General features: G+C 33.4%; 2 protein-coding genes across 6 annotated transcripts in view; both read left to right on the plus strand.

Annotated features, from left to right (window-relative positions):
- LOC127868310 (uncharacterized) overlaps window positions 1–18,275 on the plus strand; it is a 525,576-nt gene that overhangs the window by 12,004 nt on the left and 495,297 nt on the right. The gene's annotated exons all lie outside the window — the stretch shown is intronic.
- LOC127868308 (uncharacterized) overlaps window positions 6,909–18,275 on the plus strand; it is a 501,779-nt gene continuing 490,412 nt past the window's right edge. The window contains exons 1-3 of the mRNA XM_052409946.1: window positions 6,909–7,183; window positions 9,771–9,868; window positions 13,484–13,605. Coding sequence (XP_052265906.1) covers window positions 9,856–9,868; window positions 13,484–13,605 — 135 coding nt within the window. The 5' untranslated portion in view covers window positions 6,909–7,183; window positions 9,771–9,855. The remainder of the gene's footprint in view (window positions 7,184–9,770; window positions 9,869–13,483; window positions 13,606–18,275) is intronic.

Below are 18,275 nucleotides of genomic sequence, written 5' to 3' on the forward strand. Positions count from 1 at the left end.
TGTGTGTGTGTAAATAGACAGAATCCAGTATCGCTTCAATGTAAAAGACACCATATAAGGCCGTTAATGTATAATATGCTTGCGTGTGTGTGTCTAACAAAAAAAGCAAAACGATCATTGCAAATAAATTATTTCATATTTGATAAATCTCATCTTTGGTATGATTAAATTTTAAAATGAATTAATTCTTGCATTAATAACATTTATATGTATTCGTGAATACACACGTTATAACTAGCAACCTTCTAACTTTTAACGTTTTGTCAGACACAAACCCACCAATAAATATGAATGATTAAAACCGAGAATACAATTTAAGTAATCAGCCCATCATACTAAATGTTTAGATTTTTGTTTTGATTTTGACCAAGTTTTTGTAGCTGTATGCATATAAGTAACATTTTCTTCTTATTTTTGTTTTCCAATATGCATTTGATATCGTTCATTTTAACGGTTTAATTTATTACTACGTTGCGGAATAAAAATACATATTTATAGATGATTAACCATGCATGGAAAAAACATGAGCGGTAAGACTTCGTAAAAATCACCTGGAAATTAACAAGTGTATGGTGGGCCAAATGCCTTAAGTAGGGAAACGGCATGTACGCATTTACCTTGTATCAAAAATACCTTGTGTGTCAATTACCCTGTACGTCAATTATCGTGTATGTCAATTACATTGTATGGTAATTTTTACCTTGTTACCAATTGCGTTGAATGTCAATTTCTGGTACCTTGTATATCAATTACCTTGTATACCAATTACCTTGTTTATCAATTACCTTGTATATCCATTGCCTTGTATGTCGATTACCTTGTATAGATAGATAGATAGATTTATTTCGATAATGAGCAACATAACATAATACAACAACACATACATACATTAAAATTTAACAACATTTAAAATATGTTATTAATGAAATGCTGTGTGATGAACCATGTCAGTAAGCATCAATATCAAGGATGACACAAAAAAGAGATGATAATCTCTTGTTTCCATTGTGGTCCTTTCTACTGATGGTGGTCTGACATAGAGAGGCATGGACCATGTAAACAAAATAAAAGAATCATTACAATATAAAAGAACAAAGGTATTTATAAAAATGACTCAACTATGCTGTTTCTCAATTGATTATGACAATGTAACAAGATAAAAAAGAAATACCTTATAGTAACTGATCTATGTAGCTATCTCAGACTAAAAGCACAACGTTACAAATAAAATAATATCACATTACTCTTGGGACTAGTTAGGAGTTGAAAACAAAACATGAATAAATAGGACAATAATCATCATTCTAAAAAGTGGTTCTTAACCGCTCCTTTAAAAGTATCGAAAGTGGGAATACTCCTTATATGTGGAGGTAACATGTTCCATAACTTACATCCTAGGTAAGCAAACGACTTAAAGGGGCCTTTTCACAGATTTTGGCATTTTTTTAACTTATTCATTAAATGCTTTATATTGATAAATGTAAACATTGGATCGTAAAAGCTCCAGTAAAAAATCAAGAAAAAAAATAAAAAAAGGAAAAGAACATTGCCCGGAGCAGGTTTCGAACCAGTGACCCCTGGAGTCCTGCCAGAGTCCTGAAGTAAAAACGCTTTAGCCTACTGAGCTATTCCGCCGAGTACACGTTCTTGACGTATTTTATACCTTATATAAGCAATCTTCGTAGTTTCACAAAATTTAACGACAAAAACAGAACTCTCCAAATTATTCAATCGTTTCGCGTTGCAACGCTTTATAATTTTTAGGTTTTAAAATCGTCAAAAGATGCATATAATGGCTATATTAGAGCATGGTTAATGTTCAGTATTACTGTTTCCTCACAAATATCATAACTAAAACGAAAACTTACGAATCTGAAACAACTTTTTTCAATTTTGTCAATTTACCAAAGCGTGAAAAGATCCCTTTAATCCCAAAACTTTTAACCTTTGGAGGCACAAATGACCCATGTGCACTAGACCTAGTTCTATAAGAATGAACAGAATCCTGAGTTACAAAGTTTTGACTCATGTAGCTTGGAGAAAGACCATGCTTAATTTTGAATACATGACATAGTGTAATTTGTTCCACTCTTTTGGAAACCGGAAACTAGTTTAAAGAAACAAAATGTTGGTTGCTGATATGAGACCTGGGTTCTAGATTGAGAACAAATCTGACCAATTTGTTTTGGGTGATCTGGAGCTTATCCTTCCAATATTTATTTAATCCATGAAACCAGAAGGAACACGCATAGTCAAAGTGGCACTGGATAAGTGAAGAAACCAAAAGTCTTTTAGTGTGGGCTGTAAGAAATGCTTGTTTCCTGTACATAAATTTTAACCAGGCATTTGCCTTTTTGATGATTGAAGTAACCATGGATTCACCGGTTAAATGTTGATCAAGGGTGGCACCTAAATATTTTACTGATGAAGTTGAATTAATAACCTGGCCATTACATGTAATATGAAGATCCTTATTTTGCTTAAGTTTCTGCTTAGACCCAAATATGATAGATTCAGTTTTACCAAGATGCAGAGACAATTTATTATCAACTAACCAATGGCTAACAGTTTCAAGATCTTCTGCCAATTCTTATTCAATAGTTGACCTATTTTTCCCAGAAACCAAAATAGCAGAATCATCCGCATATAGTAACAATTTGTTTTTGACCACTGCGGACATGTAATTAATATAAATTAAAAACAAAAGGGGACCGAGTATGGACCCTTGTGGGACACCACATGTAATCATACAAGGCTGTGATAAGATACCAGACACATCAACAAGTTGTTGCCTATCAGATAAATATGACCTGAACCAACGCAGAATACCTTGACTAAGGCCTAAGGCTTCAAGTTTCATAATAAGGGTAGAATGATCAACAGTATCGAACGCTTTCTGTAGGTCCAGTAATACCATGCCTATAAAGTGACCTTTATCCATTTCAAATTTAATATAATGAGACAAGTGTCAGTTGAAAATCTTTTTGTCTCATGCCAATTACCTTGAATGTTAATTGCCTTGTATGTCAATTACCTTTTATGTCAATTAATATTTGATTTTGTGTTGAGTTTTCATACGATATTATATAAAAAAAAATATGAACAAACAATTTACAATACAATTATTAGTATTTTACAAACATAACCATAACGATATTCTTTGTACTTTGTTTTATTGTCCTGGAAATGTTATATTGTTCATTTAGCCACACACAGTCGTTTATAGAATTGTTTTAAGTTCATAACTAGTGTTAATGCTATTTTGTATCGCAGGTGCAAACATGGGGTATATGATCAGTTTATTCATGGCAATATGCTAATAAAGGGTATGTTTGCATGATATTAAACTGTGGCCCCGATAATATTTCTTAGAGTGTATGGAAACATTACTGTGTCTCAGAAGTATAATTATAAGAGACAATAAATGGACCAAAATGCGGCTAAATCATTTTGGTTAGCTTTTAGTCTAATGGTTTGCTTGTTAAAGAAAAAGGTGACCTCCAAATATTAACTTTAATGACGAATGGATCATCTCAATAAAGCATATTTTTGTATTTTGTTTACAATTAAATATAGTTTAATAAAACAATTTTGCCAAACAGGAGGTTTGAAATGAATGCCATACATCGAATTCCAAACAGTGCACTGAAGTGATTTTTGGTCCTTCCAACAACACAGAGGGTCGCTAGCAAACTTCAATATGAGACAAACAATCAATCGACCTATCAATCAACTCGACCAATCGACTACAATGTCCATATCACCAATGGTTTTTACTTTGCTTTCAAGCATATTTACACACGCGAAACCGCCCTCTTAGTGAAAACGAAGTACTCGATTCCAACAATAAAAGTTTAATGATTCAACCACACACATTGTGATAATTTAAACAATATATACACCGAAACTGCATGATACAATATAAAACTACATCTTATGTGGCACGTCACATGCAGTACAAATAAAAATAAAAATGAATATGTTCTAATTCTGCCCTTCAAAATACTGGACACTGTTATGTTTTCATTACTTAAACCGTTGTACACACATAGCGTACGATTAACTTATAATCACATATCGAACCTCAACAAATTGATGTTATAAGTGATGTTGAACAATCTATTGTAAGACAGTTTCTGGGTTTCAGATTGGTCGCAGATAGTCATTAATGTTACATTAAAGACATTTTTTCGACAGTTTGAGAAAGTTGTCCTTTGTCATTATTCAGTCTTGGACCAATCACAATATAATAGGTAATTAACAAATGTTATTGAACCACAAGTAAACGACTGATCGGCGTCTCGTGGTGAATAGCTTTGTCCCGAAAAACAACAGCGCACCATCTGGTTTTCGTCACTCGTCATGAAATAGCTATAAAACTCGAACACACTATTTTACGTTTACAAATTTAATTTTGAAAAGAAGGAGTACGAGAAGGGTCAAAGGAATAAATGACAGGTGCACGAGACTGTTAGCGGCTTTGGATAATTGAAAGCAGCATAAACTTCACTTTTTTCATAATATCATTATTATACTAAGCTTACCGTTGTAGTCTACTTAGTGTTATAAATAATATGTAAGGCGTATGTGGCTACATGTTAATTTATTCATACCTAAGCTGCAGGTGTACAACAAACTATGAAGCATAATCATATAATTAAGATTAACAGAAGAGACAACTCTTACGTGATCTAGTATTCAGCATAGCACAGTACTTTCCCTTTATATATTTCTTGACACTATGTAACATTACCTATGACCCAATCTCTTGCACGACGGTCACATTACATTCACCTCTGTGTTGGGCTCAGAACGGACTATTGTTATGAAAGCGTCTCATGCATGTCATGATCATTCCAAGCGTTCATCAGTGAGGTTACAGTATACTAAACAATCTCTTGCACGACGGTTACATTGCATTAACTGCATTTAAGAAAACCATCTCATACCATGATATCTTATATCAGTCTTAATTAATTATTATAAAATTGATATGTTTTTTTATGTTAAGAAACCGACATACATAAATACGTCGAAGCAATGCCTAACGTCACTCAATAAAAAATATGTACAATTGTTTACATTTGTGAAGTGCGTGGAATGATTACATCTGTGTAAATGGGCAATAAAATAGTTCCAAAGAGTCGCATTAAAACTCACAAGTTTTTGCACGATTTATCGTACATTTAAAAGTCATATTTCTTAATTAATTGCATGCGATCTTAAATATCCACTCAAATATACATTGTATGCGTTTGTTCGGTTTTAGCTATTTGGTAGACAAAATGGCGTGCTGAGCCTTATGCAGAGTTGTATGTGAGAGCAAGGAACGACAACTCTGCGTGGAGATTGCCTATGACCAAACCAAAAACCCTCACTGTCGCATATTCATTTATATCCAACGACCAACGATTATTCCGTTTATCGCATTGAATGTCGTAAAGAGGTTTAACCATAGAAATACTCAATACCCACCTTGGTAGTCGTCCTTGGCTCGATATTCGTACTTGATTGGAATACACAATCCCATATGGGTAAAAGAGTTGTATCACTATGAATACCTAATGTTATATTATCATTTTAATCTCAGCTTAATACTCGGGCATTAAAACATCTAACGTAAAGAAAAGATTAAACATCGTTTGAGCAGCGAAAGAATGTTAATATGATACTTTTCTGTTAAAAAACCTTCGACCAGGTGTATATAAAATCAGATTTCAAAAATACTCTCTTAACATAATGCTCTGTCTAATATCATGGTAATGAATAAAGAATAAAACACAATTGCTGTCATCCATTTTCTATACAAGAAAGCCCCATGTCACGTTTGCATTCTTCTTATCTTGTATTTGAAGATAATATATGAAAACTCTATGTTTGCTTAGTATTTGTTTAATAAATTATTGCAAAAAATATTCCTGACGCGTTTTGTATTTTTAAATGACGTACATGTATACGCACGTGTTATAAATAATACATGACAATCAATCTAAAAGTATGTATTGACATCAATAGAAGTATATTGTGGAGATAAATATAATACTGCACAACCCATGAAACTATTCATAAATTCCGTGTTGAACTGGACTGAAATTGTTTAATTTGAGTATTTAGATGCTGTATGGTACTCGAAAATTTAAATCTTATTATGGTTATCGCCCGAACGTCGATTTTTTTAAAACGTTTCAGATAGATCTTATATAAATAACCATATTTCGACAGTCTCCGATATGTTTAGATATATAAGGAGGCAAGTGGCATGTGTTTAAGCACACGTTAAATTGTTTATAATCTTACATTTTCTGAAACTTGCCTCATTTGAACAAAGAGTTGCAAATTCAGCAAGGAGATTGATCTAAAGCCGCGAATATACATTTTTCTTGATCGTAATGATCGGGTAGGTTTTAACAATACTATACGTACGTTCGTGGTGCAAAAAGTGACAGCGAATCTTGTGCATGTGCATTTTACTTCAAAGAAAGTATACCTTTAAGGTTTGGTTACGGTCTGTTGTTTTCATTAGCTGCTTCTAAACCAAATCATTCAGCGACAGATGTATAGATTTATATACATGTACATCAATTATGTTTATAATCTAACATGTTCATTCTTGTTAAATTGAATTTTTTTATCTCAAGTCTTAGGACTTCAATGGCTGCTATTTTGAAGTTAAGTTTCCAAATCTAATTATTAATTACACCAACATATCTTTTAATAAAAGCCCTGGACCGTCCCCGTCATCGTCAGGATCAAGACGATACCTGATTTAACTCGGTTACATTAAACGAGTATGACTTCTCGGTTGACGATCTCATCTTGATCACGTGTGTTAAATGGGGCGGTAGTGCAACCTGAATATACAAACTGAAAGCTTGATTCATCTCACGAAATGCAACGATCATTATTATACTCAACTATGTTGTAGACAGTCGATATGTTAGAAACGATAACATGCTCTGCGTCAAAAAGAAATGACATACCGGTATTCGGTTTTTATCGAACCTCATGATATAATGCCTGAACTTGTCGACGAAGTTTTATCTTACCCAAACGACTTATAATGACACGGATATTTACTTTGCGATAAGGTTTAGAATGAACTAGGACAGTAATAGTGTTTTATTGTTCTATTTGGATATAAGTTGGTATTAATATATATAATTTGGCATAGTACTACAGCAAGGTAATATATTTGTCGATAATGTCATTCTGTATGTAAAATATATTGGAGGTATATATTAAACTTAAAAAAAAACACATTGGTTTTCAAATCGAAAGTAGAGACCTGTTGAAACACAATTTGACTATGGCTTCTAGAAGGCTGTAGGATTCGAACAGAAAATATGCATGCGATTTTATTGGAGAAAATGCTTTGACACATTCATGTGAACCCTGTATGAAAACGATCATATAAAAAAACAGCTGCTTTTGTCTGCAAGAATTATGATGAATATCTGTGTGATACGTGCACAAATCCGCATACCATATATCAGCCAGGTTATCATAAAAGTGTCAATATACAATACAATTAATCTGCTCCGGTAATAATCGACCCCGTTAAACTATGTGCAAAAAAAGGATGTCACAGATAGGAGAATTATTTTGGACTTGCGTTTTCCAAAGGGTTCTGCCTTAAATGACTTAATTAACAAGTCAGAATATCTAAGGGGATCTATAAATTTTTAGTGTTTCCAAAACATACATGACATGTGTGAATTTATAAAGCAAAGGGGAATGGTTGTTTGTTGTTTAACAATGATCATAAACGGGCTTATAGACAGATAAACATTTGTACCGGTGATTATAATTTAGTGTCATTCATATACAAAAAGCACATATTTTTTGATACTGTTTTATCCATGGGACTAAGGTCAGAAGCTAACATTCGTCAAAGTAACAAATGCTGCTATCAGATTTTTTTTTTAAATATTGAAAACCTGGTTTTGTTACAATTTTGTCCCTTGTCTTGTTTTTATTTTGTTTCGCCTTTTTTCTATAAGCTAGAAAATCTACGTTAGTTCCACCAACGTAACAAGACCTAAAATATTCTAAATTCTTACTGGGGGTTGATGTTGCTATTAAACAACATAAGTTATTGGTAAGAAATGAAATGGATTAAACTAAACAATTTGGACAACAGCAGTCCATTAATAGTTGTTAAACATTCACTATTGTGTCCCATGACAGCCTTTAAGGACATGATAAGTAAAATTCCTTCTGTACCTGGTCTTCTCTATTTGTATTAAAGTCAGGAAACCCAGCCACATATGACATTTACTTTAAAAAGCTGCGTGATTTCTTTTTCAAAATGTGATGTACATCCAAATTCTTATTCGACTCACACTTTTAGAAGGGGTTATGCTTCCTTTGAATTAAGATTAAAATTAAGCTTTTAGGTGACTGATCGTCAGCCGTTTATAAGAAAATTGGCATATGTATTTAGAAAACAAAGTGGAGATTGCTAATTTCATATCGGAACATATATATACTAACATGTTGTATATGTCTATATATTGTCTGCTGCACGCTTTATCTTATTTCAGTAAATGAATGGACACGATTATTATGTCGCTATTGCTTGATTGTGTTGCCTTTCTTGCATGGCGTGTGTGTGTTTTTGGCTTTATGTTGGCTTTTGCAAGAATTACGAATTATTACATGTGACTTATAATTGTATGTAATATCAAATTATCTATTTGATTTACATTACTAATTTACATCTTTTTCGAATTGAAAATTCAATAATGATATTATGTGAATTAATTTCTCTGTGTTACAAGGACAATAAAATTTAAATATTTGTGAATTTGTTAGTTATTGTAGTTATTACTTTATATAATTTCTTACTGAGGAAAATTTAAGGAAAGAAATTGATTCAAATTGAAAGAGATTTAAAGATAGTTGGTTATTGCCAAGTGGTTGTTAATAACAAATAAGATCATATCAGAGTTTTTTCACTCATATTTTGCTGAATGGGTACCTAAAATATTTTAAACAGGAAATAAAAGATGCTCTGTTTCAACTTATGGAATGAGATGAATATGTGTATTTATTGTTCCAAAACAAAAGACTGTATACGGCATTTTAATTAAACAAAAACTGGAATATGTATTAATGTATTATCATAGTGACCTAATTTCAGTGATATTTGTTAACAGTAAGAACGAGATTCGCTTCATGACATCACACTTGCACTCTGTATTTTGTTTTACATACATTTTTGCCATAGCAAATAGATTCAAATACAACAATAAATGAGTAAAAACATGCTTCGTCACTCCATTTAAAAATCTTAAACAATTAGGTAAATAAAATTCATGTATAGATTTTGTGTGCTTGTTATGCCCCCTATATATAAATATATATGGGAAGCATATAGTTGCCAGTTTGGGGTTCCTTACTTCCGTCACACTTTTGTTACGTTTCTCATAGCGCCTTCAATATTTTACCGATCTCTTACATATCTGGCATGTAGGTACCTTGCCTCTACCTTTTGATGAGGTTTCAGGTCACTGGGTTCAAGGTCAAGGTCACCAAGGCTTATAATAGATTTTCTCAAGGTCACACTTTGGTCACAGTTTCTCATAGCACCTTCAATATTTGATCGATCTTTTTGATGAGGTTTGAGGTCACTGGGGTCAATGTCAAGGTCACTGAGGCTAATAATAGATTTTCTCAAGGTCACACTTTTTTCCACATAATTAAACGATATATCGACAAAGCATCATTGGGGAGCATCCATCAGTTTTACTTATATCCTTGTTTTTGAGGTTACTGTTGGCGCAACCTGTTCGGCGGCCCAGTGAAAACAACACAAAGGAAGAAAATAAGACCTGTTCTGCATCTTTAAATAAGATGTCCGCCTTTGGTAAAATATATTTTGTGTTTTGCATTTATTTCAAAATGCTAGTTTTATTGCTATGTGTGTATAGTATTTGACTATTTTTAGTAAAATTGCTTGTTTCTGGAGCCAAATTGAATATCAATGTGTAAACACATACTTTAAGAAATAATTATTGAGATTTAATTGAATCTTTATGATAAATTTATCAAACAATGGAAGACTGATATAAACTTACAGTCAACATCATATTTATATTTATTCCCTTTTTATAATGCAGCGGTTTGTTTTCCCAATTGGAAAAAGAACTGGTACCAGCGCAATTTGGAAAATTATGCGCATAAAACCCTGAAATCGGAAAAATTTGCGTTGTGAAGTCTTCATATTGGAAAATTGGTGTATTTGATATTTTTCTCCCAAAAAATGTTTAATTGATAACTCCATGTTGTCAAGTTGACAATGTTATATTTACTTGAGTGCTAGCCATAGAGCTGCATAGGGAAACTAACTAAATTTTGAATTGTATTTATTTAAAAACAAATATGCATTTTTTAACCTTCAATTGGGATTTTGTTTTTAATAGCAATAGGGAAATAAGTATTTTTTTTAATTGGGAACGTGCCATTTTCCGGTACTTTATGAAGAACTTAACTCGTTATTTTATATATTTCTCTTCTTTAAAGAAGTTTCATTATTAAAAAAAAGGACAAGTAAAAATGGTGACACCAACTGTAAACGGTTTAGTACACCATAATTTTACATGGGCAATGCGTAATATCATGCTCCTTATTTCCATCAGATGCCAGTTGTTATCTCAAAAACCTGATGTACAATTACTCTCATTGATGAGAAATCGCACTTTCAGTCATTATCTAAACTCAGAGTCAGCTTATATATCACACTATACAGGTTTTTTTTCCCACTTTTTGGGAAGATAGCCCATGGCTTTGGAATTGGGAATTTTATCGGCATTTTCATGAAATTGGGAAAATAAATTCATTAGCATTTTTTTCCACATGAAAAGTCCACTGATTAGGGAAATACTAAATTTGATAAAACTCTTTATAATCATTCAAATTAAAAGAACAAACTCATATAATACTTTGTTAGATGTAATTGAATTGAAATTGAGATAAAATACGCATAAGACTTCTATCTAAAAAAAAAAATAAAAAAAAAATTTTTTTTTTTTTTTTTTTTTTTTTGGACATTGGGAATTTTTTGCCACATTTTGGGAAAAAAGTATACTTTTTGGGATTGGGAACATAGCCGAATTTCGGCTATAAAATCGGGCCAAAAAAAACCCTGCTATATATATAACAATGAACTTAGTTTTGAGAGCTATTTGCACTGCATAGATAGTGAAACACATGGGATACATTTAGTAGATCCCGATTTGCTTCAAATCTATATAAATAGAAATAGGAAGAATTTTAATTATATTAATTACAATGTTAAAAATTGTATTATTATTGCATAAAACGCATATAATGTTGGTAATATACATGAATGACAGTTAATACATTTTAGCCTATGCAATTTAAATAATAGCATATGCTTATGATATATTGCCACAATAGAGATCAATTGAAACACAAGATTGATATAAGCGGTAAAAATCATCGACATTAACTTAAACAGCTTCTTTGTGAAAAGGTTCTGAGCTGAGTCTGCTGTCAAACCACAGAATTTCACAAAAAGTTTCATCGCATTGTTAATTCATGCCATTAAGTGATTTTGAGAGGGACGTTTCGGCTATTATTGGCTAATATTGAATATTAAATATGTACAGTGTAAAACAGTCGGATTTTCATTAAACAGCTAATCTGCTGATGATGTTAATGGCTGCCATGCACACTGTTGACCAATCATAATCGTAAAATATAAATTTACTTCTGTTTTGTGAAACTGCGTATTATCTGGTCTCTGGGATACATTTTCATGCTCACATCGAGCGACACTCTCGAATATGCTTGGACAGTTACCAGGGCTGCACCTACAACCCATGCGTTGCAAATAAAGTAAAATTAAGACGATTATTGTAAATCAAACTAGTTGTATTATTTCAAACATATGTCATTTTAAATCGAGGCAGCGATATAGCCAGCACAGACGCCAGGCATATCTACAACGCGCTTGTTGTGTGTTTGTTAACTTAAATCCTACTATTTTCTTCATTTATCAGTCTATATTTTGATTACAGATAATGATTTGAACTTACTGATAAATGTATCTTAGTCAGCTAAGGTGTAACAATTATCAATGTAGCTTCAATCAAAGTCATATAAAAAGAACATTAAAAAAGGTAAATATTACAAGGTAATACAGATATCTACTTCAAGTCATCGAAGACCATAGACATTTTTTTCGGCACCATCTATGTCTTCAGCTGTTAATGCCACGTTACAGTCACTGATCCAAAGAACATAAAGAATAAAAAATGATTAGATTTAGATTATTTTTATTTTGACTGTAAACAAGTTTCAAATAATGATGTATGTGCAACTGTCATAGGTGTGGTCTGCAGGTTTTTTCACTTGCGTTCACAGGTTTCGAAACAAAATTCAAAACTTTGAAAGCGTTGAGCAAGCCCAAAATATTGTTATTTTCCGCCCAAATTTTTGTACAGCTTCTCTCTAATTGGCATCATGTAGTGGAGGGTTTGAGAACACAATCCTGATATTTTCATTTATTGAGAGCACCCTATTTTGTAAACATAGATGCTGGTTTTGTAGTAAGCATTTGGTTATGAATCGATTCCATATGAATAAACAATACAGTTTAGATTACAACTATGCATTGCTAACATAAATTGAAAGTTGTGTTGCCTTCAGATGACGACTTCGCGTTTCTAACATAAATATTGTTAAATCATAACTTAATTAAAAGCATATCTACAACTCATAGCAGAAAATTATGTCCTGAAAATCCCTTTGGGGAATTTTTGTCCACTTACATCTATTTAAGAAATGTTTCAAGATAACATGGTTCAGCTGTAGTTGAATTTAACATTGAAAAGTATTTGTTAAAAGTCATGCATCGATTGTGATTTAAGTTAACAATTTGGTGTGGTCATGAATTTCAAAAAAGAGGTATTAAAAGTAAAAAAAAAGTTGAGAATAGCCTTAATAATCTATGTGACCCTGGCCCCTTTTGTTGTTGTTGTTCAGACTAGGACTTCACGCCTCTTAGAATCCATGTGACCCTGGCTTGTGTTGTTGTTGTTGTTGTTCAGACTAAGACTTCACACCTCTTAGAATCTATATGACCCTGGCTCGTGTTGTTATTGTTGTTGATGTTGTTCATACTAAGACTTCACACCTCTTAGAATCTATATGACCCTGGCTCGTGTTGTTATTGTTGTTCAGACTAGGACTTCACACCTCTTAGAATCTATATGACCCTGGCTCGTGTTGTTATTGTTGTTCAGACTAGGACTTCACACCTCTTAGAATCTATATGACACTGGCTCGTGTTGTTATTGTTGTTCAGACTAGGTCTTCACACCTCTTAGAATCTATATGACCCTGGCTCGTGTTGTTATTGTTGTTAAGACTAGGACTTCACACCTCTTAGAATCTATGTGACCCTGCACCTCTTAGAATCTATATTACCCTGTCCCGTGTTGTTGTTGTTGTTCAGACTACGAGGAGAAGCTAGAGCTGGAGCGTAAACGTCAGGGGTTAAAGAGGCACCTGAGTCAGCTGGAGGACGATGATAAAGACTTACGGGAGAACTTCCGAATTGAGTCCAGGCTCCAGAAGGTGCAACAGGTTCCTATGCGTGACAAGTGTATTTTTGGTCAAATTTGGGGCTGGTATTTGACCTTCTATGTCAAAAAGTATACATTTGACTGCATTGAATTCCAAATTAAAGGTTTCAAAAAAGAAAAAAAAAAGTGAAATACAACACTATTTTTCCAACCCAGCTATTTGGTTGAACCGTAGTAAATAAAGATTTAAAATTACTTACAACTTTGCCCAATCCAACGGGCCCGGCCCAATGCCAAAAATGGTGGAAAAAACACTGGGGACTCTATTTTGTAAAAGTAACTTTTTTGAAGTATTTTGGAATTCACTTACCCTTTCTAAAAGTTTTCACTACATTTTACTTTTAATGCCACTGGATCGAAAGATCGGGGGTATATTGTTTTTGGCCTGTCTGTCTGTCTGTATGTCATTCATTCGTTGTGTGTGTCCCAAAATTTTAACCAAAACTTTGGTCATAACTTTTTGAATATTGAATATAGCAACTTGATATTTGGCATGCATGTGTATCTCATGAAGCTGCACATTTTGAGTGGTGAAAGGTCAAGGTCGACCTTCAAGGTCAAAAGTAAAAAAATACAATCCAAGGGAAGTAATAAGCTTTAAAAGGGAGATAATTTGTAAACCTGCCAAATGATTAAATTGAAATTTTATTTCAAAACGGCGCAATAGGGGGCATTGTGTTTCTGACAAACACATATCTTGTTATACATGAGACAAAGACACATTTATATATTTAAGCGCCACAACAGCAGCAGTACTTGTTAGTCTCCTACCGGTGAAACCAGAGGGGACTTATGGTTTGCGCTCTTTCTGTCTGTCACACTTTTCTGGATCCTGCGATAACTTTAAAAGTTCCTTATATTATTTTTTCATGAAACTTGAAACATGGACAGATGGCAATATGGAGATTATGCATGTAGGTAGGAGGGGGACTTTTATTGCTTGGCAATAGTCTTGTTAAAATCAAGTGTGCGACCCAGGGCTACAGTGGCACTCTTTTAATATATATATATATATATATATATATATATATATATATATATATATATATATATATATATATATATATATATATATATATATATATATATATATATATATATATATATATATATATATATATATATAAATATATATATATATATATACATGTATCATTATAGTAAGATTTGGAGCGCAATAAGCTATATTTCGGCTTGATTTTCTTGAAAGCGAGGACTTTTTATTATCAAAGGTCTTGTGACAAGATATGACTGATATTGAATTTTAAAAAGAGATTTTGACTTCCTGTCAGAAAACAAGCAAAAAAAGGCCAGGAAATTAAAACATTGTGTTCAATTGTATTGACTTTGAGAGTTGTTTTAGATGATGTGCTTGGAGTGTAGACACCTCAGCATAATAATGTGTAGGAACACAATGGAAAATGTGTGGGCTCAGTATAACTAAATAATAACATGTCTTTTTATTGTGATACAGATTTACTATTCTGATTTAAAAATATTTGTCCATCAATCATTTTAGCTCACCTGAGCACAACGTGCTCATTGTAAGCTTTTGTGATCGCCTTTTGTCCGTCGTCCGTTGTGCGGCGTCAACATTTGCCTTGTTTACTCTCTAGAGGCCACATTTATTGTCCAACCATCATGAAATTAGGTCAGAAGATTGGTCTCAAAGATATCTTGGATGAGTTTGAAAATGGTTATGTTTTCTTAAAAAACATGGCTGCAAAGGGGCAGGGCATTTTTCCTTATATGGCTATAAATGGCTATAGTAAAATCTTGTTAACACTCTAGATGCCATATTATTGTCTGATCTTCATGAAACTTGGTCAGAAGATTCATCCCAATAATATCTTGAACGAGTTAGAAAATAAGTATGCATGCTTGAAAAACATGGCTTCCAAGGGGCGGGGCATTTTTCCTTATATGGCTATAGTAAAATCTTGTTAACACTCTAGAAGCCACATTTACTTTTCGATCTTCATGAAACTTGGTCAGAAGATTCATCCTGGCAATATCTTGGACGAGTTCAAAATGATGCCGGTTGGTTGGAAAACATGGCTGCCAGGGGACGGGGCATTTTTCCTTATAAACAAAACGATCTATTGTTTAAACAACAGACTTTGAGTTTAGCTACGGATGGAAATGTTCCTGGGCCGTATTCATCTGCTTATGTCACGGCCGTGAAGAAGCAAACAAGAGGGCCTGAAAGGCTCAAAGTCGCTCACCTGATATAACAAGCTAGTATTGGAAAAAATCTTCTGACCAAGTTTCATGACGATCGGAAAATAAATGTGGCCTCTAGAGTGTTAATAAGGTTTTACTAAAGCCATATACGATTCCGTTCCTTTTTGTTTATCTTTTTCCGATACAACTTTGAATTGTGCGACATTTTTTCTGATGAGTCACCCAGTGCGAGCGTAAGAATAACACTGTAAAACGGTTTAGACATACTTTATTCCCCCTGCGAAAAGTATTATCAAAACAAGGATCGAGTTTTAAGTCCGAATTCGGCTAAATTTTATCGTTTTTCTGATTTTTTCATTTATTTTGAGGGGGAATTTTTTTATCACATTTGGGGGAAAACATACTTTGTTATGGGGAATGCGGCCGCATTTTGTCCGTGAATTTCACAGATTGAGGGCCCTGTCAGACGGGTCTACGAATAATTACAATAATACCCCAAAGATTGATAACCGCTGGAAAGACTGCCTTTTTTTTCTTCGTAGGACGGCATATAAACTTAGATTGGTTACCTCCCCTTATCTATTGCATACTCTCATTAGCCTGTACCTGTTGTATATTATAGTCAACGGAGTCAATCGGTTATATTCAACGGGGGACCAGTTAAATATAAACTACTCGGTACATTTTTGTACGGAGCTTTTTTAGACTGCACAAAAGTGCAGTCTCATCTGTAGCTCCTCTTGCTGCATATGTAATGAGACCCATCATCGCATGACTTGGGTTAAATAATGCTCTGTAATAATTGTATTTCACATGCATTGTACTTAATACTATGTGTTAGAACAAGTAAATTAATGTCTGTGTTTTGAACAATAACTTAGTCTAACTATTCCTCCGCATGTTCATGTTTATGTTTGTATTTTCAGAATACTATCACCTTACCACCTGGTCTAGTTCCGGATGACATAGTGTTGATGAAGAGTGAGCATGGGCAGATTGTATTAGTCCAGCAAGGTGCAATAGCCGGCCAGCAGAATGTCTCGTCAGTGGCACTATCAACTAGTAACACCCCTCACAAGGTCCAGTATGTCCGGGTATGAACAGTGTTTAAATAACATTTCCAAGTTTAAATGATGTATTTTTAAGTCTTAATTTCAGGCATTTTCCAGGCCTTTTTAGGAAAAATGCAATTTCGGGATTGGAAATTTTGTGTGCAAAGAGCCCACGGATTTGGGAAAAACTTATTTAATATGACTCTTTACAATAATTCAAACTATAAGAAAAAAATAATATACATCATTGTGACACACTTTGTTAGATGTAATTAAAATAAAATTGAGATATAATATTCATAAAACAGTAAAAAAAAAAATTAACACATTGGGAATTTTTTTGCTTAGGGAATGAGTCTGTTTATTGGCCCCATATATACACAAGGACAACACCTGAGTTTTATCAGTTGTTATTAAACATGCATCATAAAATTACACATGTTTGGGTTTTTAAAAGAATGCCTCTTCTGTGTACTTCCTATTAAATTGTTCTTATTATATATATTTGTATGTTTATTCTAATAATGTTTATTTCAGACTAAGACCATATAAAAACTGTGTCTTAAAGGATAAAAAAACCTTGATAAAAACCAGCAATTACAAAAACATACAAAATCTACACATAACACTTTAGTTTCTGAACATGGTGAGCCTCTTGGCCTTCTTGTAAATGTCTCACTCTGATATAAGTTATATAATGTAAGCGTTTGTTGAATATTTAACTTTATGATTAATTGGACACATGATCAATTTGTTTCATTGTATAACTGTTGATCAGAAGCAAACTTTATTGCTCCTTCAGATCTCTAAAGAACCTGAACCCCAGCTTCAAACATGCTATGATTATTTTAATATCACAATATTTGTATAAAATTCAAGACAACTTAACTAGCAATAATATCATCATTGACAATAGACAAAGATTTCATTCCATATATCCGCAGCACCCTACTGCAAACACGTCCCAAAGACTTCCCACGGGTCAGATAGTGCACATCCAGCATGGGGCTCCATCTCCCACCCCTACTGCGGTACGGCAGGCCACGCCGTCCCCAGTGAACGCAGTACGCACCCAGCAGTCAGTCCGGGTCGCCGCGCCACAGGGCGGCATGCAAACAGTCATGCGTACCTCCACACCAACTGCAGGGAGTCAGGCTTCTGCTACGGCTAATGGTAGTTGAACCAGCGCTTTTGTTTTCACTTATTTTGTTTAGGAACTGTTCCCTTGTCCCTTCCCCCCTCATCTTTTTAATTTTTTGGGGGAAAACAGTGGAATATTTTGGCATTTTGGGTGATTTTTTTGCAGCAATGAAACGTTAAACCTTCAGGTAGGTACAGTTTAAGGATTAAACTACAGGACTTTATGTAATTATTTTGAGCATAATGATGCTTAAAAAGTAGACCTTTATAAAATGCAATTTTAAAT

Source organism: Dreissena polymorpha, chromosome 2 (genome assembly GCF_020536995.1).
Source record: "Dreissena polymorpha isolate Duluth1 chromosome 2, UMN_Dpol_1.0, whole genome shotgun sequence".
NCBI classification, from domain to species: Eukaryota; Metazoa; Mollusca; class Bivalvia; order Myida; family Dreissenidae; genus Dreissena; species Dreissena polymorpha.